At 41.1% G+C, this 26,939-nt stretch overlaps 1 protein-coding gene and 1 non-coding gene across 4 annotated transcripts; both read right to left on the bottom strand.

The window, feature by feature from the left end:
- Window positions 1-4: 4 nt before the first annotated feature.
- Window positions 5-15,508, bottom strand: cstf2 (cleavage stimulation factor, 3' pre-RNA, subunit 2). 3 transcript variants are annotated; one of them, XM_069669549.1, is made up of 14 exons: window positions 15,412-15,508; window positions 15,083-15,161; window positions 14,643-14,812; window positions 14,396-14,532; window positions 12,881-13,000; window positions 12,604-12,720; window positions 12,073-12,202; window positions 9,804-9,863; window positions 4,159-4,258; window positions 2,563-2,762; window positions 1,951-2,075; window positions 1,509-1,592; window positions 901-1,028; window positions 5-290 (listed from the first exon to the last, which is right to left on the bottom strand). In XM_069669549.1, the coding sequence occupies exons 1-13, from the start codon at window positions 15,506-15,508 to the stop codon at window positions 903-905; spliced, it is 1,545 nt and encodes a 514-aa protein (XP_069525650.1). In that variant the 3' UTR covers window positions 5-290; window positions 901-902. The 3 variants fall into 3 exon arrangements, with proteins under 3 accessions (XP_069525650.1, XP_069525651.1, XP_069525652.1); XM_069669550.1 differs by having other exon boundaries at window positions 5-285; XM_069669551.1 differs by lacking the exon at window positions 9,804-9,863.
- Window positions 15,509-17,765: 2,257 nt separating this feature from the next.
- Window positions 17,766-17,838, bottom strand: trnav-uac (transfer RNA valine (anticodon UAC)). The gene has a single exon. It is a non-coding gene; the product is annotated as a tRNA-Val (tRNA).
- Window positions 17,839-26,939: the final 9,101 nt, after the last annotated feature.

Genomic DNA, 26,939 nt, shown 5'->3' with positions numbered 1-26,939 from the left:
TTAATGTATTCTTGTTTGTTTTATTGACAAAACAGCTTCCACAGCCAATAACATGAAAACAGTTTGGAGGGAAAGGATGACACAGTGTGACATTTCAGTGCAAAACTTGAACTAGCATCATCATCCACTCAAAAGTTTCACTTACTTTTGAAGCCAGATGCTTTGAATCAACTTTGCTCTCTCATACAGGAAACAGACAACAGAATTAAAAAAAACTATACAATATTTCAAACTAATGAGACGTCTTCAGACCGGTTTGACACAAAGGTGAGCGGGTGGAGCAGTCTGTGCTAAAACAAGAGAAAGGAAGGAAAACAGAGGTTACAGGATTGCTACACGAATACACCTACACTAACAATACACGAGTGTTTCTTTCACATCACTACAGTTTCCATCGCTTCTTTAAGATGTGCTAATATCGAAACTAAGAAACTGTATCTTATGCTGTGTTCGAAATCGGATACTATATACTACATACTGCATTCAGCGGTACAATGTAGCACGGAGCTGTTCAAATCTATTTTGCAGTATGCAACGCCGGCCGCCAGTTTCTAGTTTTGGAAAGCAGAAGTAAAGAATAGCCCGCTAGTAGCAAAAAGCTGCTTCTTTAGCTATAGCGCCCCCTTCTGCTGGAGTGCTGCTGCCGTCCGTTATTTCAACTGCCACTGTGACGTTCCAGCGCTTTGCATTGTGGGATACAGAAGGTGAGGCAGACTGGTTCGATGCATACTGGAGATTATTTTCCAAATCAGTACGACATCCAGGTATTTTTGGCATACTGCACATTTTGCTTTTGTTTGCATGCATGCTACATATTGGCCAAATCAGTACGTACTAGTACTATACAGTATGTACAATATAGCATTTAAAAAGCTTCTTTGAGGTTTTTCTTCGTCATACCTTCACGGTCCTCCTCCTGCCGTCTTCTGAATCTGCTCTTTGAGGATGAGGATGCTCTGCCGCTGCTCCGGGGGCAACATGGCGATCTGTTCTGGGGTCAGCTGCAGGACTTGCATAATGAGAGCGGCCTAGAGAGGGAAATAAAAGGACTTATATTAGATTCATTTGTAATTCAGAAAAGGTCAATAAAATGTCCTTTTTGCCTTTAGACAGAACATGTGATGATGTGTGCGTCTTGATGCCTCGCGTGATCTTCTCTGGTGCTCTTTGGTAACACGGAACTGAAAATATGTTATCTAATAATCTTAAAAAGCCTTTTGTTGTGTAAGAACCGCACCAGCTATTGTGTAAGTCAAGCACAACGAAGACTTTCCACCTCAGGTGATGCGTACAGCACATGCATAGAATGACTTGTAATCACTGAAAAAGAATGAAAAGGATAAAGAGGGCTTGCTCCCAAGCACATCAACAACAAGCTGCTGATTGACAGCTGCTAAAGTGCTGGTCAAAGTTTGACACGTGTCATCATGAGTTTGTGCTTCCCCAGCAGCAGACAATAACAACTTAGATTGTTTGTTTGTTGGGGCTGGAGTTGAGGGGACACCCACCTTCTCCTGGTCCTGTGTGGAGACCTGGCTCTGCCCGGGACTGAAGCCTCCTCCAGACGGAGGAACACCTGAAATACCCGGACCCTGCAGGACACACACAGTTTATCAGCAAGGTAATTATTAACAACTAGGAGCAGAAAGCACCTATTTGTTTGGCATCATTGTGTCCTCATCAGGCTTTTGGAATTTATAGGCCAATAATAAAAAAAAAAGAAAAATTAATTAGAAGAGGAGATATTTAAACTTTTGTGAAATCAAATTTAGAAGCTCGCTTTTCTTCCATCAAAGTTTTTGTACCTGAAATTTTGAGATGAGTCCATATGGGTGCATGTAATAATTGTACGTTGTTTTGGATAAAGCGTTAAGCAGTAAATAAATGTCATGTAACTGAACAATGAAAAATAAGTAAAAGTGCAGACAGAGACATTAAAACAGGTGTTACCGGTCTTGCAGGTGGAGGAGCGTTTGGACCCATGCTATGAGGAACAGGGCCGGGCATTCCAGTTGCCATGGGAACCCTCTGCCCCGCCACTGGGCCGCGAGCGTCCATCGCCCTCGGGTCCCGACCTGCAGGAAGACACAAAAACAACTCTCAGCATCCGTACCTCGCTCCATGTTGAGTTAATTATGACATTAAGGGACGATTCTGTTTAAAAATGACTCGCACTGTTTGAAGAGAAAGAAAGTTTATAATTAATTTGAAATGTATAACAGTGTATTTGTAGTTGATAGAAGATTGTTGGCCTCTAAAAACATTGTTATCTGGATGACATGATAAAAATATTCTTATAAATTCCTTGTAAATGAATACAAGGAAAAAGGAATAGGTTCAACCAAAGCAAAACAAACAGTTCCTTTTGCGTAAAAAACTTTGGCTAAGACAAAAGACTTTTGTTTGTTTCAGTGGAATTTTGCTTCGTCCGCCAGTCAGGCACGAAACTGAACTGAGATCTGTTACAAGCTAAATGGTGACTACGTGCGCACAGTCACAAGGAAATTTAAACTACAATAAAGTTCAGCTTCTTAAATGGTGAAATGTTATCAGAGCAGCTACCTCTGGTCTCCATGGGGGGTCCCCGAGGCTCCATCATCGGGGGGCCTCTGGGGTCACCCATTATGTTTCGTGGTTCACCCATGGGTGGGCCTCTTATGTCCATTTGAGGTCCTCTCATATCCGGAGGGGGTCCACCTGCCATTGGGGCCATGCGCACAGGTTGGGCTTGATGAGGGGGTGGAGCTCCGATGTAAGCCCGGCTATTTACACACGCAGACACAGAATAAGGACGATTCAATCTTAATAAAATCAAAATACAGTTTGTTTGGCGTAAAAGTTTTAATCCTGGAGATTTTTCATGAAATCAGATCCTTATAATATGTCAAGCTGCATGCACAGAAATACACACAAAAGGAAGCTTGCAAATGATCCACCATTGCCTTTCAAGATACCTTCACTAAAAACACTAAAGCCTGGCATGCTGCTAGAATCAAAAACAGACTCCACCTGTTCTGTGGTATCGGATGAGCTAACTACTTGGCTACCTTCAATGTGCATGCACACATAACAGCACAGGTGAGAGGCCGTGTGCAAACGCAGAGCATAATGAAAACATCTTCCCCTTTCATTTTAGCTCCCATGTCAGTCAATCTCACTCCATCAGCTCCAAGGAGGCAACAAACATGATTTCATTTTATATAATAAAAGGTTTGGTTTTTGGTTTACATGAGTCATCATGATGATGAAACACTAGATTATGTGGAAATCAAACTTTTCCAGGAAGTATATTTATTTTCAAGCTTTTTTCGGGCCTTAAACCAAATCAGTTAAAGCATTTAACTTTGAAGACCTTGTACTAATCCTGGTTATTTGATCTCACTGACAACAATCTTTTTTTACTCTCCTAACTCTGCTTCAGATATATTAGTTGACTGCCAATCTCGAATCATTTCTGATGCATTCGTGGAAGTCGGGAAATCTGAACGCTGAACGACTTTCGCGACACAGCAAAATTCGAGTTGAATTTTAGATCTAGAACAGATTGTTAGCTGTTAGCATGCACGTGTCTTTTTATAGAGATTAATAAGAAGCTAAATCATCGTCAGATCACGCTGATGGGAGCCGGGATGTCATTACGCCCCATTACGTTCCGCCTGCTTTTGCTCTCCACATAGACTGTTTATCCTGCATACGCTGCAGCCTGCTGATGATTGGTCAACACTACTCGGACTACAAGTGTAGTACAAACGGAAACCAGAACACTTGTCCCGAAGATTTTATTCTGAAGCAATAACAGGAAATGCAACATTTGTTATTTGTTCATCATCTAAAAAACGTGGGGCCATTCTCTGCAACTCTTTTACTGTTACTGCTCTTATGTGGTAAACCACTCACACTGTGTGCAGCATGAAATTACATTTGTTTTGCAATCATAATTTACTGGCTTCTTTCTTCAAAACACAAGAGTTTATTTGTTTTATTAAGTAGCTGCTCAACAAGCTCTGCCCTGATAACTCTGGGACATGTGGTATTAAACCACACTTGCTTTACACCAAAACCACCAGGACTGGAATCCGAAGCATCATTGCTTTAATGGCTTATACTGACACATCCTGTTCTATAATTAAGTTAATGTTATTTAGGTAAACATCTTACTTCGGGTCGATGACCTCTCCAGTGACAGACAGTAGAGTTCCTCCTCTGGGGTCATTAGGGCCGTCTCCCAGCAGGCCTCTGGGCGGGATACCACCTGGTCCTGAGAGGAGAAAATCACACATTCAATGACATAAAAGCACCAACAAGTTTTTTTTCTATTCATAAAAAGGAGGAAATGTTCCAGGACTTATCCATTACAAATAAGCTGGAACTCAATAGGCTGAATTCCACTTAAGGGAAAGGAAACCACACACACACAAACACACACACAGACACTTTTAAAAGGTTGTGTGGTTGTTCGGGATAGATATATCAGGACGCTGAATGGGGTTGGTAAAGCTCACAATAAAATAAACATTGATAACATCAAACCACGGCAGTGTGATGTCACAACACACACAGGGAGAAATCAGGAATGTGATGAGGAAGAAGAAAGTCTCATCGACATTAAGAGGAAGGTCAAAGGTTCAAAACAAAGTTTGTTAGCACACAGATTTAAGACTGTCTTGCTACTTGTATCATGTAACTCTGTTGTTATTTAGCCAAGAGAACATCATGAGGCATGCAGAGAGAGGATCAAGTATACTGGGTGTGTCGGGGTTTTATTAGGTTGCTGGAGCATCTAATAGCTTAAATACCAAAGATAATTATCGAGACTGTTCCCTATTAGCACAGTCTGCACAATGTCTCAATAACTACAACTATTTCCTCATATCTCCTTTGACAGGTGCTGAGTGACTACGTGGTCTACGTGCTTCGTCGTGTAATGGGCTGAAGAGGGGTCAATGGTAGATCATCTTAATGTAAATCAATGTTTAAATGTGGCTCATTTAACATGTCAGTAGGAAGCAGTCGGAAATATTTGTTCTTCCTGTTCATCCTCTGGGTTTGGTTGATTTCAGACTGAACTGATTCAAGGTGAAGGCAGAGGGCATGCTGGAAATCTGCCTAAAAACAGCCATTTGTAGTTTTATTCAGTTAGAAGTAGGACCAAGAGTCTAGACATAGTCTAAAAGAAACAGCTAGGATCTTGTTGTTTTGTTGTGAGTGTGTTCTTTGTTTCTTTTCTCCTTATGTTGTCTATTGTGTTGTCTAGTGTGTGACTTGGATGTTTTGTCTTGTTTGTATTTGTATGGACCCCAGGAAGAATAGTTGTTACTGAGGTTATAGCAACATGGAGATCTAAGTAAATAAAACTTAACATATGCTACATGCTACATGCTGCATACTGTGTTCGGCGGTAGTATGTAGTATGGAGCTTTTCAAATGTATTTTGCAGTATGCAACGCCGGGCGGCAGTTTCTGGTTTTGGAAAGCGGAAGTAAACAATAACCCGGCAAAAGGAAACATCTGCTTCTTTAGCTATAGCACGAAAAAAACACAGAAAGACAATAACATACATAGATAAATGTATAGACAATGTATTGTATACTGTATAATGTAGAGGCTTATATTTCTAGCTTCGCCCCCCAGGCAGTTTAGAACTGAAGAAGCCTTTCGGATGAGAGGTGAAACACCTACAAGAACTTCAAGTCCAGTTGCCTTTTGGATTAAGCTTAGAATTATAATGTATAGATAATGTAATTCTCCTGAACCGCGCGGATGCTGCTGCCGTCCACTATTTCAACTGCCGTTGTGACATTCCAACACTTTGCATTGTGGGATACAGTGGGCGAGATTGACTGGTCGGATGCATACTGGAGATTTTTTCTGAATCAGTACGACATCCGGGTATTTGTGGCATACTGTAAATTTTGCTTTTGTTCGCATGCTGCAGACTACATTTTGGCCAGATCAGTACATACTGCTAGTATAGTATGGCATTTTGAACGCAGCCGGCTTAAGGCAAGCCAGTCATGTGATCACTGATTTTAACCCTTGTATGGAACTGTCCCCCAACATGAAGAGAAGGAAAGGTATATCAGCAATGTATGTTGTTTTTATGTCATACACTGTTTGTGAAATCTGTTCATTTGTATTGTTTTTATTGTGTTCTTTTAGATCCAGAGGACCACAGATGTAAATTAGCTATAGCTAACTCTAACCCAACAGTTGTGTTGTGCACGGCCCCTGTCATGGAAACTAACAAACTAAACTAAAGAAATAACTTAATTAGAAGATTTATTTTAGATTTTTAATTTATCTGGATACCAAACAAATCCCACAGTTTTTGAATATCGACCACATTTGGACATGGCTGCTCTGGATGCCCAAATCAGATGTCTCTTGGGGCATGTCTTTGTGTGAGCTGCTACAGCAGAACACACAAATCAAATCTGTTTACTTGCAATAACAGCACAGAAAGTCTTAAAGGTCTTATTTAAAACATCTAATTAGGCAGCAGGCTGCACCAAGACTTAGTTTTGTAGAAGTAACCAGAAAGCCACATAGCCTCTTTAGCTCTTCTTGCATGAATGACAGAGCTGCAGCTGAAGCTGGCAAAGCTAAGACAGAAGCTCAGGCCTCTCATTATAAGTCAACTCTCAATGTTTTCATCTACCAGGCATTAGTCAGACTGTTTTCTTTAGCGGCTGTGCTGCTGTTTTTTTAAAGAAACTCTTGATAGTTAGAAGCTGCATGTTGAAACTAAAAACCATCCCCGGTTTGAACTCAATGCCTTTGTGAGAATTTCCACTGATTCAGAAAACGAGTGGGAGTTTGGTGGAAAATCTGCCAGGTGTGAATATCAATGATTGCATTTTCATAAGTCTAAACAGTGCATCTCATTTTGATTAGCTGCTTAACAAAAGGTCTAGTTAAATTTTGTCAGGTGCAGTAGACCGTGATGTCGGTACACAAGTATGGGGGGGGGGGGGGTTGTCACACCCATGGATGACTGACTCAAATTTGCCCACAGTGCCATGGCAACAGCACTGTGGCTAAAAACAGCACATAAACACAGAAAATGAGAATGAATGGGCCTTTTTAGGGCAAAAAACGTGCTTTCAATCCAACATCTGCCAACGTGTTACATCATGGTTTAACTACATGACATCTCCTGTGGTTCACATGCACAGTATGAATCAATGAGAGCTCAAGTCCCACCCCCAACTTTCCATAACTACAAATAGCCGAGTCTGCAAAGGAAACCCCCAGAGACACGTTTATTTAACAGTGACAGGGAGGTTTCAAGAAGCAGGCGGACAGAACATCCAAAAGGTCCTATTAACAGCATGCCCTACCTTAAACAAATACACCTGTGCTGGGAAAATGTTGCACAATTCAGAAACGTTGGTGTTTTAATTGTGCCACTTTACGACCAGCACTTGTGCACAAAGCTTTTAAAGAGTGTGAAAGAGTTGTCCCGTTTCCAGCGACTGACTCAGACGACCTGCATCAAGATCACAGTCACACCTGCACATTCACCGTGTAGGTCACACCGTGCTGTTTGACATGAGGCACTCAAACTAGCTGAGCAGCCAGGTGTGCCTTTGCAGCATCTAAAAGTGAAACATGGAGAGTCTCACATGTATGTTGTATTGGCAGCCATCGAGCTGCACAATGCAGTCCAACTAGGAGAGCAGCAGAAAGAAAGCATGCCTTGTTTCAAAACTGGCATCAAGCGCATTCTTATTTTTGTTACCTGGAGTCAGCCAACAAACGCAAACTAACAATTGCATTTTGGCACACCGTTCGTGTGGTGTCTTTTTTTTAAAAATTTTTTTACTTCAACATTTTAGTCCTGCAAAATGAGGATCATGAGTGAATGTATTATTTCTAGAGACGCTGCTGAGATCCAATCCTGTTCTCTTTGCGCACATATTTAACATCAGAATTATGCACTTTAATGTATTCGACAGCCCTCCTTCACATATTTAAAGGGCCAGTTCGCCGATTTTCAACCTCAGTCCTATCATGCTATTATGGGGAGCTAATCTCTATTATACATAGAAATGTAGAATCTGTAGACAGGGACTCCGGGAAGGCAAGTGTTCTGGTTTCCGTTTGAACTACGATTGTAATCTGAGTAATACTGACCAATCACGTATCAGCAGGCTACAGCGTATGCAGGAAAAACAGTCCGTAAGGAGAGCAAAAGCAGATGGAACGTAATCCGCCATAATGCCATCCCGGCTCCCGTCAGCGTGATCTGACGAGGATCTAACTTCTTATTAATTTCTTTAAACAGACATCCGCATGTTAGTTCAGCTAACAATCCATTATAGATCGGAAATTTAACTTGAGATAAATTCCCTTGACGCTGTGTCACAAAAGCTGTTCAGCGTTTAGATTTCCCGACTTCCTCGAATGCATCTGGAATCATCGATCCGACCTCTGTTCAACAAACATTTTACAACGAGCATTTTCAAAGTAGTTTTCTTCTCCTCTTGAGGACAGACGTGGCAAAGCTTGAATTTTTACTTTTTACAAATCTGCATCATGATATTGTAATTTCAGCAAAGGTAAGACCCATTAATTAAAGTAAATCACAAGAAAACCATTTCTCTTTCTGTAACAATGCAGCACGCGGAAAGGAAGTCATGACGGGAAGACGATTTTCGCTTACTGCCCGGCACGTTCACCGGTGTCCCCAGAGGCTATATTGTCTCAGACTATAGCCTATGGGATCCGAGATTGATGGGGAGCTAATGCCATTATGGTAGGAAAAAAATGCAATATTGCTCTGTGCCTTTGGAGGACACTATCTGCTTCTCCAATGGGCCCTGGAAAACCTCCGCCAAACTAAGTAAAACGCGCCATCTGGCGGAGGCCAGGGAGCTCGCTAAACTACACTTCCTCAATCTAAGACGCACGCCTCAGATGTCTCGTTCAAAATAGTCAGGTTTGAAATGTAGACCGCAAACCTGATTTTTTTTTCGAGGATCCACCGGTATATTCTTGTCATATTTGGGATTCTGTACCGCTTTGAACCCTTGCCTGCAGCGTAAGGGTAGTATGTCACTCCAGCGTCTCTCGCTGGGCCGTTCCTTTAAGAGGGAGGGGCACAATGCACGGCGGGTGTTGTCGGAATGTAGAATAGGCGAAACCATGAGCAACAACTTTCTCCGTAGCTATGGCGCCTATCATATTGCTTCTATCCATTACAGAGAACACCAGCTTTGACTGACAGTGGCTTTTTCCAGGGGTGAATTGCTCCTTTAAGAGGAGCAAGTTATTTAAAAAGGTTATTTAATCTATAAATTCTTCATTAATTGATCCTGTCTTCTGTGACACACAGCTTCATTACACACCGAGGACACATGCCACCTTTCTGTTGATTGAAACCATTATATGTTAAACTAAAGGTCATGTGAGGACAAAACTAACAATGCACTACTTTCAACTCTCACTTTGATATCTATTAATTTGGCTTGGCTGTAATCATGCAAACACTCTTTGACTCCTGGCACCTGCTCAAAACCCTTATCTGTTCATATGCAGGGTCACCACCATCTTCCCCGCCCTCATGACACGACACACTGCTAAGTTCTGATAATATGAGATCATTATTATTATTAAAAAAATAACTGCTTTAAGGCCTGAATGTGTGAAGGCAAAGGGGTTGTATTATCGCAGACATGCAGTCTACCAAACTGTAGGAAGCCAACACTAAATCCCAAAAGTATTTTACTGTATATTCGTACAGTGGCCTCTCCATAACAGTCGTACGACCTGACTGGAGAACTGAAGGAGCACAGTGATACCTTGAGGCCGCTCGATAGCAGCTTGCCCAGACGATCCTGTGGGAGAATGCTGAAGGTTTCCTGAGCCAGCATTAAAGTGAAGAGAACAGGAGACACAAGACTCAAGAGAGCAAAGCAGCACTTTAACAGCAGTTTGAAGCGTGCCAGTGACATGCACACACACACTGACACACACACACACACACACACAGAGGGGTGAAGAGGGAACTAGAAACTAACATTTGTAAATATTACACTTACATGAAGGTGTAACAGACACATTGAAACACTTACATACAAAAATTTTGAAGAAGTAACTAGATAGAAGTTGATTATATTGGGCCGCTCATGAAACACCTCAGCTGAGTACGAGGCTGTGGTGACACCTAGTGATCACGGTGAGCCATGACACGTGCAGACTCAAAGTTAAATGAGTTTAGACGTTCTTTGTGGTTTTAGTATTTAACTACGTCACTGGAAACAGGCACTACACTCGCATTCATGGAAAAGTGCAGTTTTACTCACGTAAGTGCCGGAATGGAATAGCTTAGTGTGTGACATGGTACTGTAATACTGTACTATAAAAAGCAATGGTGGGTGGGTGAGGGGGCATTTTGACTTGAATTGAATACAGGAAAAAGAATTTCAATACATGATTTTGGTTTTATCAGGAAAAACAGGAAACACTGTGGCAGTTCATTAGTAGACCGTGTTTTAGTGCAACCTGCAGTAAATCATTAGAAATAATATTACCGTAAATACCGGAGTATAAGACGTAGTCTGTTTTGTGGGTATCCCAGAGGGAAAATTGTTTTCTATAGCTATTTATTAATAAAATGTGTATACAAATGCAACACTACTTTTTTTTTTCATTTGAAACACATTCAAAACACACAAATTATAGCCTACCATCTGTTTTCACCATGTTGAGTTTTAAATCCTGCTTGCTACCGTTGCTGTAGCCTACGTTAACGTTTATTGTTGTGATGCCGGCTGCACACGATCATGACTGTCCGTGACGAAGCTTTAGCAAGATTAGAGCGCCATCATCTGAGTAGAATACCATAACACAATAAAATACCTCTCACTGTATTTTATACTGGTATATTGGTTGCACCGGTATAAAGGACGCAGCCCACTTTTTAGATCAAAAATAAATGTATAAATAATGCATCTTAAAGTCGAGCTGAAACGGCATTTCGAGAGTATCTAGCTTCCGTATTGTGACATATTTCCGAGTGAAACAGGACGTGCACGCGGGACATATCATTGGAGGGATTTGATTTGATCGTTGAGAAGTGGGCGTAGACAGATGTTCTCCACAGCGCAGTAGCTAGCTAACTGACTGAACGTTCTTGGTGCTCTGTGGCTAAATGTTGCAGATTGATTGGTTAAAATTGTTTGGTGCTAGCCTACGTAAGCACACAGGATTTTTTTTTTTACAGGAAGAAAAAATGATCGGATTTTGATATAAGAATACGAAGAAATTGATTTTCTGTATTTTTTTTGGCCTATATTGTCAAATAGATGCACAAAATTACCGGGGATGTGATCTAAAAGGATTAACATGACATTTTTTCATTTCACCTCGACTTTAAACACAGAATGTTACGGTAAATATTCTTGATTTTGTATTTGCAATTTAATGAATGTTAAACTGCTTTTTAAAAAAATGTCTTAAAATTGCTTAAATTAGCCAAAATAAACAGTTTTCCTTTTTAAATCATCATTAAAAACTGAGCAAACTACAACAGACGGGGTGCGAACTACAGGGGGGCAGGGGGAGCCTTATTATTCTGAATAAGACATGAAACTATTTGTGGGGTTCTCTAAAATAACAAATTAGATTTTTCAAATAACTTTCTATTTTTTTTGTATCTTAATCATCATGGATGACGGGTAAAATGAGGCTATTATTGATGTATGATTAATGCTCGAGGGTGATTCATCACTTAACTAAAAATATAAGATAAAGATAGCAATGAGCATCATCACTATCAAAGTATGGTAGCGCAGTATCAGAAATACTCATGCATGTATGTGTGGTTACGCTTGGTTTGTTGATGAACGACTTCGAGGAAATTATTGTACTTTTTTTAAGGGGGGGGCGGGGGGTGAAATAAATGTCTGTCATTCAGTTTGTGGTCAGGTGAGCTCATTCTGCAGGAAGAACTGATGCAATATAACATTCACACAGCACACATCAACCATCAATGACCTTCGACACTGATATTATGAACATTAAGGGTCTTCATTTGATGATGCAAGCACCATACAGCTTGAGTATTACCTGGAGGTCCCACCGGTCCTGGTCCTTGTACTGGTCCTGGTCCGGGTCCTGGTACAGGCATTGGTCCAGGGACAACACCCATGTTGGGGGGCTGCATCATTTGAGGGGCTCCATTGACGTGCATGCCGGGCTGATTATTAGACAAAAGAAATTAATTTTAAGGGTCAATTTAACAGAACATATGTTAGCATTTAAGCTATCCTGTAAGTGGCTAATAAGATGGGTTTAGTGGAACAACCTTCTCGGAACATGTGACATCGGTTACATTACGCTTCCGTCCACCAAATATCGGCTCCATCTCAGTTTCATTTATATTGCTGTCTGCTAAACAGGCTAATTCAAGGCTGCGTTTCCTGTTTCAGTGAGAGCTCCAGCCAGATTACAAAGAGGAGCATCACGAACACCGCCTGCATAAATATTTATTAATTACCTGCATCAGAGCTGTGACAACGTTTTCAGGATGGTGTGCTGGGCTATTTTACTTTAATGTGAACGTTACTTCAGAGAGAGAAAGACTTTCTGTTTACTTACCACAGGCTGCGGCTGAGAGACTGGCACGCTGGGCGGTGCAGCAGGTGGATTGACAGGTGGTGCTCCTCCGCCGGCAGGAATCAGAGGCTGGACTGTAGTTTGACGGTGCAGCATTTTCTGTGATTGGAGCACAGGGAACAACATATCTCAAATATGGGGAATGGTTCATAAGTGAGGACAAGCTCTCAGCTCGTTGTACTAACAACAAGGTCACATCGAGATTAACTTATTTTGTCGATGTTGTTTCATAAAACTTTGGCGGCTAATCTTAACTCACCAAAGCTATCTCAGGGTCCACAATCCTCATGACCACCTGGGCCTGCAGCAGAGCATAGGCCAGCTGAGGGTTCTGCAGCAGCATGTTTCTCGCCTCCTGAGGACTGTTCTGCACACACAGCTGGAGAGAGAAATCACAAATATGATGCATGAAAAATCACAATAGGGCACAAAAAAAAAGATCTATTTTACATAAAAAGAGCTCTGTGTGGGATTTTGCTTCCTGACAGGTGAGACATTCCCCTGCAGTTTCTGCCTCCCACTTACAATTCAGATACATGTCCATTACAAACCAAAGTGGCTGCATCAGCACAAAACATTAAACGAACGACAGGCAGGGATATCTGTGGTATCATATGGAGCTGTCCTACTGAAACAAGCTTTGGTGCAACAAAACACTTCTCCAGTCGGGGGAAAAATGTCTGCAGTGTGGTCTTTCTTTGAGCTTAATGAAGCAGACTGCCAGATGTGCAGAGATAAGGCTTCCCTGGCAGAGCTGGGAGAGAAACTGTACAGCACAGCCTCTGTTAATGAAAGGGAAGGAAGAGCATCTGCATACAGTTGATATCCAGGAAGTGGAGAAAAAAATTGGGACCATCATTTTTTGAGTCTTAGGAGAGTAAAGATGCATTAACATACAGTTATTATTTTAATTAATTCTGATCATATATTACCTCCGTGTTTCTTTCGCTTTCGTATTTTGTAATTTTGGTTTTTAAGTTTGGAGAAAGTCCTTATCTTATTGTGGCAGACTGAACAGCAGCAGTCCACGTCCATCAAAATGCTGCAGCCAGACATTATATCTTCTGTCACAGAGACAGGACTGTTGCTCAAGATCAGAGCATAAATTCAGGAGAATACATAACTGCCATTGATGCACTAGTTCCAGGGATTGATTCATAATACTACAGTCTAGACATCGTAACGGCGTGTTAACCCTTTCAGTCCCGGGCCTAAATAAAGGGTTTCTGTGCCACCCCACGTTTTCTCTTGAAAATTGAGAAAAAGATTGTGCAAGATTTAGGATCACCGAGACAAAATTAAATGCATTTTATCAGCATTCTTTAGTTGTCAAATGTTATAGTTCATCACAGAACACTGGATTACCCAAACAATGACATCTATGAGATCTTTGGTGAAACTGACACGGACCCTGGATTTAAAAAAGTAAATAAATAAGAGATGCAACCATTCAGTGAGCTCTTTACTGACTCGTCTGTGATTAAGTAGAATGGGACACAAGTTAAATTTCATGCTTGGATTGGATCACAATCAACATATGTTGCAAGTGAACATTATAGCCGATTTTTCTTTTACGAAGCAGAGCTTTTGATACGTTGATTAACAGTGAAATAGACATATAGTTTTTTTGGGGAGCAGAAAGTAGATTTAAGCATTACTTTTAGGATTATTGTGGTGTTTATAAGTGCCAAACTTAGAGACATAACTTGATTTAGTGAGGCAAAAAGTGTCGGGGACAGTGAGTTTTATCATATGAAGTATCAAAGCAGCCTACCTTCATCTGTTTCATAAGTTCAAACATCTGCTCAGGTGGCAGACTGGCCACAGCTCTGCTGATGGACTCTGGGGCTTCCTGTGGCTGGATGCTGTCTCCATAGGGAGACTCAATAATGGGCGCTCCCGTTCCCAAACCTGTGCACGATAGAAATATTAAAGAACTGAAACTTTGCACAAACATCTCTCAATCAAATCAAATGTCTCACATTAGTTAGAAAATATTTCAAGAGGAAATAAACACTTACTTTTAAGCTCTTCCTTGTTTTTCTCACTGGCTGCATTGTCAACACGGAGAGCCCGACCACTGAACTCTCTCCCGTTCAGGTTCCGCATGGCACTGAGGGCCGTCTCCTGGTCCTGATATTCACAGAAGCCATATCCCTTTGGCTTTCCTGTCTCCCTGTCGTAGACCAACCTGAAAACAAGAAGGCACAAATGATTATGTTTGACAGTGTATATATTTAGATCTGTCTATACTATACTGGTAATTTCAGTTTAGAAAGGTCCAAGTCAACAATAACATACAGAAACATACTGCTAGATGCTCAAGCTTGTATTGTTCATGTGACCAGAGAAAGTCTGAAGTTAAAACACAAATGTTTAAACGACAAAAAATAACTTATCTGAGGTTTGCTGCGGCAAACAATGATGGCCAACACAAATTGAACTGATTTTTTTCACTCACCTGAAGCTCACAACAAGTCCGACTTCAGAAAAGATGTCTTTCAGCTGTTCTTCTGTGGCTTCATAAGGAATATTTCCCACTATAGAAGTCAGAAGATATGACAAACGTTAATGACAAAAAAAGTAAACTTAACATTTCTTTTAAAGCAGTTCTCTCGCTCCTCAGACAGCTTACGGTAAGTTTGTTCCCTCGTTGCCTAGCTAACGGTAACATTAGCCAGCTACCCATATTAGCAAGCTTTAATTCATAGGCCGTTGGTTAATAGGATTGTTGTATTTACTAACAGGTAAAACCGCCCGTAACCGAGCACAGACCGGCAACGAACTTACCAAACACTGATCGTAAAGAACGATCAACGGCTGGGTCTCTATTCGCGGCAGCTGCAGCAGCGGCGGCAGCAGCCGCAGCAGCAGCAACGTTCGCCATCTTGGGGACACAAATGAATGTGACACCAGGAAACTACAAAGACACGAGATCCGTTTTTTGCCACCCTTTTTCTAACCTCTTGATACGGCAGACCAGATGTCTTAATAGAATTACAACAAACACTTTATAGGATACGAATGATGGGAATAAATGTAATACTTGTATGTATACCAGCTGATATAGGAATAAAAGGAAATTAAATTCGCAAAAGAAGCCACAGAATAAGATGCTCATAGACATCACAGTGGCCTGTAGTAAATCAGAAATGAAAACCACCATTAAACACAAACTGAAAGAAAGGTGGCAAAAAGCAGTAGGAAGAAGAGAGAACAGAAGGTGGCTCTACAGAATTCAAAGGAAAGTTGGTGTGACGAGAAGCACAAGGAGAACCAGAAGATATGAAACTGTAATATCCAGGTTACGTTTTGGGCACAGGATAAAACAGTACATTGTATAAAATGGGAAAACATAATACAGGAAGATGTGAATTTTGTACTATGGAAGAAGACCTCAAACATGTTATGATTCACTGTTCAAAATATTAAGCAGAAAGAAGAGAACTGATATTGAATCTTAAAGAAATTAAATTGCACTATGATCTTGGGGATCTACTACAGAAAAGTTCTGAGGAGAAATGTTTTTGGTTGTTGTTACAATATCTCAGGAGTACAAATTTGATTGAGAGAATATAAATATATATGTTTGTATTATTGTGTTTCATTGTTTTGTTAAGGTTTTCTCACTTTGTTTTCTAAATATTTTGTATTGAATACAGTAGTGAAAATCCTGATCCACGCGCCAGACCAGTTGGTGGCGGTAATTCACCATAACGTTGTTGCCAACCGCCATAAAACACCACAAAGAAGAAGAAGAACCTCTTGATAGTTAAAACTATGCAAAATTGTGAAAATATTAACTTAAATAACCTTATTGATATAATAATGAATACTATTAACTGTAATTATTTTAAAGCTGGCTTCGATAAAGATTAGACAGGGTCGAAGTGGTCAGCACAATTTACTAGGTAAAATAGATGGCGCTGTTGTCCCCGGTTAACCTTAGGACGTTAAGTTGCTAAACTAGCTTAGTTTTTAGAAATGCTATAAAGTGGTAATTCCGCAGTCAGACTTACAAACTAGTTAATAAACTTATCCAATATGCTGCCATAGATCAAGTTTTTCGTCAACAGAATATTTGGTAAGTAACTCTTCAGTATTTAGAGATTAGGAAGCTAACTCATCTCTATATTGCTTATTACCAAAAGCTAAAAAAAAATCCAGCCGTTGGAAATGTCCTAGGGCTGTTGATACTCAGTACACACCTGTACACAAGTTTGTGACACCTGCCAGATGTGAGTCATCAGTATCAAACTCAGTTTATAAAGTGGTTATCCATTTTTTGGTATGGAGTTTCCTAAGGAAATTCACAGGTAAAGGTGTAACTGTTACGTCTTAAAATGATTTTGGACATGGTTTTGCTTAGTTTTTTAAAAATATTTTTACACCAATTGTTTTGTTGAGTCTAAAAAACAGCATTTTCTTTATTGATACATGTATAATCAACAGACAGTATGAATTTGCTATGGGACTTTGCTCTGGGTAACATCTTTGACCTTAAATTTCATCAGTTTTTTCTCCAACAGAGGTCATTAATTAGTTGGTTGTTGGTATTTATCTGATGTGGTTTTTTTGTAATTAAAGTTGTTCTGTAAACCTTGGGTCATTAAACAATTGATCAGACTTTGATTGTATGAAAATGGGATATCAACATAATGGACACAGTAGTACAGTTGTAGTAGTGAAAGTTAGGGTCATGTCTGCAGAATCTCAAAGTCAGTATACGTTAATATTTCAGTGGTACCAGTAAGTTAGAGCGTTAGGTTTTTCACCATGCTACATGACTATCTTAACCTTAACTGTTTATGTACTTCATAGGTTTATCTAACTTTCATTTTTTCCATTAATGAGACACAGTGTTAGATAATTGTGTTTTAACTGAGTGCTTAATCTACCAAACTTACCCTTCTGTTTCCAATCTTGAAAGGGTAATTGTAACTGATATTATTAATTATGATGAATTCGTAATACCATGTAACCGAGATATTTTCTTAGACATCCCCTACCATGAGAAAATATACCATATACGATAGCCATTCACTTCACCCAGTTGTAGCTGATAGTGTGGAGCCATCTGAAATGTAATTTTGATGTTGTATTATGTGTTGCTTTTAAGGGAGTCCTATGCAGAAAATAAATTCTGGTTCCACTGGGGCTCGAACCCAGGACCTTCTGCGTGTAAAGCAGACGTGATAACCGCTACACTATGGAACCAGCTGATTTCCGATTGTGAATGAACTGGTTATAATCATAGGAGAAAACCTATGGAAATGCATTGTGACTTTGTTACAATGATACGCTGAAATGAAAACGATAACATCGACAATCCGCTTTGGTTGACTGAACCTTCCTGTAACGTCACACGGAGGTCTCTTCGTGTGTTTAAGGCTGCGCTGTAGACAGACTTAATATCGGGCAGCTTCAGTCTCCCCAGTAGGTCATCAGGCTTGCGCACTGAACCCGCGTTACGTCTGAGCTGGCTGTGTTTTGGCTCACTTGCGAGTCGAGCCCTCTCGGGTCGTTTTGCCTTCGTTGCCGATCACACAGTGCGGAAGCTTAAATCCTACAAACACCCAGCAAATGAGCTGCCAGCTCTGAACCAGCTACGTTTGTCCGTCTGTCTTTCCAGCCTGAAGCTTGCATGCACTGAAAACCACATAGCGAGGAGTAAAGGACGGCTGTTGTATGTTTAAAAAAGCAGATTTTTTACTATGAACCACCCGAGGAGCAAGAGTGTGAATGTTCAAATGAGGGATTTAGACAGTAGACAATTAAGGGTAAAATATTGTCTGTACCAGCTTGGATCACCTTTAGACTTAAAATATATGAAGGTAGACCAAAGCTGTCTGACAGAAACCACATGCACATAAGAAATTGAAGTTGAGTGGGGCTGAAAAAAAAGAAATTCAGAATTAATCCCAAATACTTATTTATAAATATTTTTCCATCCATCAAAAAAAATCGACTAGCTTCTATCGACTAGTATAACCATTATCGTGTTGATTTCATATAAACGTATTTAAAAACAAATTCCCATACACACTGCGTTGAAACCATCATGACCATAGAGCAGAAATTCTTCGCTTTATTAGGTATAGTTGCGAGGTCTCTATAACCCTATTAAAAGAGTTTTCTGAACCACATCAGCAACCTTTTTTGGAAGGGCAATGTATCGTCAGCTACTAAAGGGTATAAACTATTTAGTCTCCCTATATATCCATCTACATAGTTTCCTGATGTGGGGTCTGAAATCAGACAAAGCCTTTCCTCTCCTTCCCACCCTCAGCATCGTCTTTCCATTTTTAGCCACTTTGACTGTAGCGCTCAAGCTTCCTTAGGTGCCAGCGAGGGAAGGGCAGTAAGGCGTGCGTTGGAAAAATGTGGGGATGACAGCTGCATCTGTTTATCATGTGGGGTACAATAGCACACCTTGAGAGGCCGCCAGAGCTGGTTTTCTCACTGATCCTGCCTCCAACACAGAGGGCCAGAATTAATAGAGAAGGCAGATTCATATGTGGGCAGCATCAGCATTCAAGATGTGCTATAGATCCATGCCACAAGTTCTGAGTTTGAGCGACATACAGTATGTGCGTGTGATACTAGAACATAATGATCATTTTTCAAACCAAAGATGAAATATCTGTATTGTACATTATTTTTGTGGCCTTAATCTGGTGAGTATTTCCTCACTTGATCAATTAGTAATGCCAGAAAATGTGCTTTCACATTCACAAAGCCTAAGGAAATGTTTTCAATTAGCTGATTATGACCAAAACCCACAGATATTCTATTTACAACCATATACAACTTAAAGAAAATGATCAAATAAATGTATTTCAGAAGTTGCAACCAAAGAATTCCAAAGAATAAAACCAAAGAATAATGTGTTGGATACAGATATTTCTTTACCCGTAGTTGCTTGTACTTTTCGTCCCATGATTGACATATCTGTGCATCAGCCATTATGTTTCAGAATCAGAATCAGGTTTATTTATTATCAAGTATGTGGGCACATAGAAGGAATCTGACTCCAGTTTTTCTTTACTCTCAAAGTACAGACACACAGATTGACATACTGCACTTAAAACAAGGACAGGTTAGACAAAGGCAACACAAACACTTAAAACACTAAAAACATCAGCTACTATATACAGGCCTGTGAATACAAAGTATATTAAAAGGTATTAATATATATATATATATATATATACATTATTAAAAAACCCAACACCACTTATAGACATGCGACACTAGACAATATCAGGTTGGTAAGTGCAAGAGGTAGATGGTTGTAGTATTTACAGTATTTACATAGTATTTTCTTCACATCGATTTGATTCATATCATTGTGGATAGCAGTAAGATAAAAATGCCCATTCTGTTTGCAACATAGGACTTGATTTCACCAGCTAGTCATTTAATTAACTGCAAAATGTTAAAAAGTGATCATTAAATTCTGCAGTCTCCCCCAAAGAGACAGTAAGCGGAGGTAGAGAGAAAAAAAGCCTGGTGTGGCAGCTGGACGTCTTTCAAAAGCCCACAACACATCAAAATAAACCTGGAGTTTTTAGCTGGATGTGTTCAGAAAGTTTCTCAAGTTAAATGAGTTACTAAAAGAAATAGGGAATGAAAAGTAAAGTGTCAGGATTTAGAAGTTGATCCATCCATTATGTATACAGCTTTCCTGTTCAGGGTCACGCAGGGGGGCTGGAGCTGAATCCAGCTGTCATTGGGTGAGAGGCGGGGTACAACCTGGACTGATCGGATGTCGAGATATGTATCATATTTAATTATATTCCACTAGTGAAATTAATTTAATGCCCACAAGGCAAAAATTCCTTCAAAATGAATATAATGTTGGAAAATCTTTATGTAAACATTTTCCTGATTTAACAGGACTTTCCGTAACAGCCACGCCCACCTCATGTCATAAGAGACCAACAGTTTTGTTTTGTTTGAACAGACTCCTCTTCTCTCTACAATTAGTCTTGTAACTAAATTAGTGTAACAGTTGGACTTGGAACTGTGCAGTTTAACAGCCTGTGGCCATATTGATGGCCCTCTTCTTGCACACACTTGTAAATTCCAATAACTATATAGACCCTGCAGAGCCTCTGTAGACACAAACAGCACGTGCCATCTCTTTCAGTGGCATCTACAGTATGCACCTCCTGAGTGTCCATCCTACTCTCACTGGTCCTGTGTGTCCTCATCAGAACCCTGCATTATGTTCACACATTTCCATCACACTTTTGTCACCACACCTATAGACTTGAGTGTGAGTACAGTTTCATTTGTGCTGCTGAAAAAGTTTGCAAATGACATTTGAAAAACTCAGCTGCAGTGTCCCAGTTACTCGGGATAATCCACAGCCCTCACTGTCAACAGTTTTCACTGGGTCTTTTCTTCACTACGAGTTGCAGTATTCCCAATGAAAGTCACTCGAGTAAGAGGGGGGAATTGTTTCTGGAAGTGAAACATGCTTCTACGTCTTTGCATGTTCAATTTCCATAAATTAAATTCACCTCATCCTATTGGGGCGGCATTGAAATGCCCGAAGCAGATCTGAAACCTGCAATCTGCATGGCTACATACCATACATAGAGCTAAATGTATACCTGTGTATAGTACTCTTTGTGTTTCCTGTTAAATGGTCTCACAAGGTTGGTGGTGTCTGGGAAATGGTCAGAGTCCAGTCGTGCACTTGAAAGCTGTTGCAGAGATAGCTGTCCTAAATACTGTACTGCAGCTGTGGCTGTTGTCTGCAGAGGCCTGTAGTCTGCTGTCGGGTCTCTGACAGTGTTGCTTGTCAGACCCTTTAGAGAACATGCCAGGTACGCTACTAATTTCAGCAGGACTCTACCTTAACTGCACAGGTTAGCACAGGTGACACCTTGCAAACTGTACTATAAACTTGGTGCGATGAGACGTGGTCCATCCCAGATTCAACCACATCCTGCTTCCTCTGTGTATTCTCATAACCCACCAGTTAAGCCTTGAGCCATGAACTCACTAACAGCAGCCCTGATTTGTTCACCGACATAAGCTCATTTTACATGCCTCTGATAAGTTTCCAGGATGTCCCGACCTAAAGCGTGCGGCCGGCGTCTCTCTGTAAGAGCTTTTAGTTTAAATACGGCAAAAGAAGTAAACAAGGAAAACTTAATTTTGTCAGCTTTGTGCACATCTGTGTCACTGCAGTTATCAGACTTGGGTTTTTTCACCTTCTATATTAGTGATCTTGTTTAGTGTTGTTTAGAGATTGACAGTTTCTGATCTGTACATGAGCCCGCAAACACCTTCACAATCTGTGATTTATTAGTGAGATAACAATACATTTCAGCATTAACACCACTCTGCATGTATCCAGTTGTGAATATAGATATCACATACTGTATACTGTATATGTGATTCCAATATGTTATTAACAGAGACTAATAATGAGTTTTTGCCAGGGCACAAACTTCTAAAAGCGCCCCTCTTGTTTGAAGCAAAAGACCCTGTTCTGCCTGTGCTCATTTAGCATCTTTATCAGCAACTTTTCGTATTTTGCATGTGAACTTTATAACTTTATTCACACAGGAAATGAAGACAGGCTGACTAACTCTGGTCCAAAGCTTCCTGCACAGCAAATTTACACCTCTCTACGTGACTATAAATGAACTGAAACAGGATTTTTGAAACAATAGAAACGAAAATGATTGGGGCAGGTTGAGAAATGAATTTGTCACCCTAGCTTGTCACAGTGAATTTCCATCCACCTGTTTAATAGTTTTGGTGCTGTGGTTAACACTGTTGCCTCACAGTAACAAGGTCCTCGGTTTGAGGAACCCGTCAGCAGACTGGGGCCTTTCTGTGTGGAGTTTGCATGTTCTTCCTGTGCCTGAATGGGTACTCTGACTTCCCTACAGAGTCCAGTGGTTGTCTGTGTCTCTGTGTAAGGCCTTTGATTTACTGGCAACGTGAACCCAACCTCTCGCCCAATGTCCGCCCTGGATCTGCTAAGCAGTATAGATAATGGGTGGATGGTTAGTTTGATGTTTAAGACAAATTTTCAAGAGTGGGCAGGCCCTAAAAAAGTTGCGATACGTCATTAAAAAAAATGGTATATTGATTAAAAAGCTAACCTAACCCTAACCACTACGTGTTATTAGGGGCGTGGTCGCTTGAAGTGAAAGGTGGCTGCCGCTAGCCGTCTGCTAGGTGTCACCTCAGCTCATTCAGTCACTGAACTTTGTAAAGTTTCTGTTTCTGCTGCCTTTTAAAGATGTTTTCATGCGAAAATCTGAAAAATAATATTGCTTTCTGTCTTTTTTTACTTACAGAATATTCAGAATGTCTGCTGTCTCCAATTTTTCGGTGAGTGAAAACCGAGTATTATTTTATCAGGATGCTAGCACTAATTAGCAGGTTTCAGTGCCTGTGCTCACCATACCTGGCCTGTTGGCTTGTTCAGTGGTTGTCATACGTTAATGTCTTTGTAGCAGCAGGACTGTTGTGCGCCTTTCCCCAGCAGAGAAGACAATGGGCTGTAGAGATGAGAAGGCCGGTTTATTTTAAGTTACTTGGTTTGTTTCATTCACACACTGTTTGCTCTTCCTGGTGTGTGCTAATGTGCAGAGCATGCTGGGTTCCACAAGCTCTCAGTGATTGTTTATGCTAACAAACTCTACTACTAGCACAAATACAATCTCAGTCTGTGGGAAACACGGGGGTTTACTTTCTAATAAGTCAGCTAATGAACTAGCCACAGGCATGGACTGTACAGCTTTGGCAACTTGGCGTTTACCAACCCCTCACTACTCTCAAGCTCTGCCCTCTCATCAAAATATGGTCACTCCTGGCTACAAAAAACTTTAATTTAAAGTATAAGCTGATATATACACCTATACCAATTTATCTGCAATGAGCTAAAGGGGACAGATGTTGATCTGGATGATTTATTTTCGGGCTTTAAAAGAAACACATCAAGACAAACCTGTGGTGGTGCAGCTTATATTCCTAAACAGCTGTCTAGCATGTAAACTGCTTGACCAGTCACAATGAAGGTTAACTGTAGCCTGTGTCTAAACTGTGCAGCTGTGTCATATAGCAAAAAAATACACACGATTAGATTTGGGATGGGTGGAGCTTTAGCGTTGAAAGAAAAATAATGATCAAAGCTATCATATTTTCTAACAAGAAATGTTGCTAACGGTCCCTTCAAACAGAGGCTCTGGCTTTGTTTGCGTCTTGACTTCCTGTGTCCCTGAATCTGTGCCCAGCAGGTCCAGTCAGTAATACAGCATGCTAGTAAATAGTGAAACAGTTGAGCTATAGCCTACGTTTTGCTTTAATAAACCAGATGGTGTACCTATTGTTATACGGTTGGTTTTAACCACATGTATTATCTTTCTTAAAAGTATGGCTGGCCCTATTTGATATCAAGTTGTAGCCTGGTTTGTGGCGGGATAAATTAGGCAGGGCTTGAAGGAAGAGGTGCTTTTGTAAGGTGGCATTTTAACATTTCTAAATCATCATTCTCCGTGTGATAGCAGACCGTGAATGCATCCCAAACTAACGTGAGGTCAGTGTGACTTCAAGACATTCAAACATGATTTCACACCTTTCTTTAGTGTCCTCCAAGCAGAATATCTCAATCTTGATTGAATCTTTGGGTGTAAAAACGAGACAGTCTGCTGTACAATGTATATTTATCTGACTCCGGCGAAGTCCCCTGCAATTAAAGATTGAATCCCAGCGAGCAGCAGCGTGTTTGTTATTCACCTGTAGGGCTTTACCCGGCGCTAGGACCCAGGGTGCGCGATTTTCATCTCCAGCTGCTGCAGACCGAAAACTGGCAATAAGGGAAGATCGCGAGGACAAGCCAAAATTGCATACTGTATTCATTCTACTTGAAAATCACATCCCTGGCCCCACACGGAAGACTCCGTGCAGACAACAATAGCTTGTTGCGCTGTGTGCAGGCTTTGTGGCTGTAGACAGCTCGGAGCGCAAGGTAAGACGGTGCAATACCATGCGATTACTAATAACAAAGGCGTTACGGGCGAGCAGGGGGCATTAAAGGGGGCATTGCACAACGCGATTGAGGGCGAGTAAAACTCTGCCAAACTTTGACCTGGATATCTGTATTTTCGACTTGTCGGCGTCTTGCAGGAGCCACAGTAGTTGCGGCGGTGTCTCGCTGTTCTCCCTCGGCATTATGTAGGATCGTGTCACATGTATGGACAGCCAAGTTGTGTATCGAGATGACATACTTGTGTCTGCTGTCCATGCGTGGCTGCTGTGGATGCGGTAGACTATCCAAACGCTGACACGGTAACTAAACATGAAGTGATGCGTTTCCATTTCAGACACATATTAAACATCATGTGGACGGCGCATCGGGCCATCCATTAACCTGGCAAACAAGAACATCACCCTCCTCTGTGCCTGTGATCGGCTGCCATCCTGCCTGCGTTTATTTGTTGCAGAATAATTCATTACTTACACCAAGATGGAAGAATAATGCGCTTGATTTTCCACTCAGCGTTCAACCCCCCGCCGCCTCCCAGCCTCGACATTCAGTATTGACCAGGTGAAGCACCAACTTAGACGGGACATCCTCGTCGCCGTAAACCATGGCGGCCTAAATCGGGTCTATAATCTCCAATATGACTCCCAGATAGATGACCATGTATGCCCACTTTGAAGACGACATTCTTCATAATAAAATCAGGCCTTCGTAATAAACAACGTGCCTTCATGTGTGCTATCGCAGTTGTCATAGTGCATGTGCGGAACACCACATCCCTGCTCGTGGGGTTTATAAATGCTCGCATAACAAGTTTTCGTGTAACCCCACAGCCTCACGCAGCCGATGTGGAGCCTGTGAAGCAAACTCGTCTATAATTGGTGAAGCCCAGAGCAGCCGGTCACTACCGGGATAGCTCCTGCGCGGTCGTTGAGGTCTCCGGGTTACCCCCGAGCTCAGACACAATGCGATGTGTCAGCTGGCCACTTTGTGAGACTCCCGCTTCTTCACGCCGACACGGACCTCCACGGCGTTCCTCTTTTTCATAACTGATCGGCGTTTTCTGGTTTCCCAATTTCACGTTTGGCCATCTGTCAACGATTTGGCTGCCTGCACGCAGCCATTACTGAGCGAATGGCGAAGGGCATGTTAGAGGCTCTCACACACCGATCCACTCCGCGATAGACGAGCAGCGAAATAGTTTGAGCTCGTGGAAACACTGACTGCTCTCTGAGGACGGACAGGATCGTTGTCCTGCACCGACACGGACCGTGCACGGTAGTAAACAAACTCTTTCAGTCACACGACGATGTCAGCCTGGCTCCGTGTGTGTGTGTATGTGTTTGTGTGTGTGCACGGTTATTTCCTCACCACCACAAGTGTTGAGAAAAGTAGGAAATTTGTTGGCCTAAAGGAGTGGACACCCTTGTAAACAGCAGGCCCGCGCTGCTTTCAGGGTTCAGGTAGAACAAGTGGCCTAATTACAGAGCAAGGTAACCTGTACTGCTTAAACACTGTGAAGAAATGTGATTATGGGAAGGCAGAGCTACATATCCTGTGTCTGTTTATGTTTGAGGGAGAATCAGAACGTGCAGAAATCCTCTGATCAACAGACTGATTTGATGCTTCAAACTTTTGCCTGTGTGTGACTGGAAGTTACAGATGTGTTATCATTCATCTCATAACTGCAAATATGAGCTTTGGTCCTCCTGAGAGATTCTCTCAGCTCCTTTATTTTTGCTTCAAAGCTTTTTAATTCATAGGAAACACTCATGTTGCACATTTAAAGAGAAAGCTGGTGTAAAAGTAGATTTTATTCTGTTACAAATGATGTTATGATGTAAATATTGTACATGCAGGAGAGGTCCCTTGTAGGTCATATTAGAGCTGTTTCATCTCAAACCGTGACTTGTATTTATCCTATTTTTTATACTGTTTAGTTATTTATAATGGCCTGCCTGTCCTTTTCTGTGTGGAGCATGTTGGGATTATTTCAGCACAGGCTGAAGTTGCTTTTGTCTTTATGAAATGGCACCGCTCGTCTTGATTTTGTGTAAGGTCTGATGAGGAATGAAGGGTTAAAATTAAAAATCAAAAAAACGTATTCAGATTGTGGTTTTGTTGGAATTTAGCTTAAGCCCACTCCTCTGTTGGAAATGATGTGTATATATCCAGTTAAAACCTGACCTCACCTGACAGGAAGTGTGATTTTGACACACAGCACTGCAAGAAGTGACAGACAGTGAAGAGAAGATGCACTGCAGTGATCTGCAATCTTTTTGTTTATACTGATAATCAGAGA

Source organism: Semicossyphus pulcher, unplaced genomic scaffold (assembly GCF_022749685.1).
Source record: "Semicossyphus pulcher isolate SPU_LCO1_2020_fin unplaced genomic scaffold, fSemPul1.0.p SCAF_2, whole genome shotgun sequence".
NCBI lineage: Eukaryota > Metazoa > Chordata > Actinopteri > Labriformes > Labridae > Semicossyphus > Semicossyphus pulcher.
This window is presented reverse-complemented; position numbering and strand designations above follow the sequence as displayed.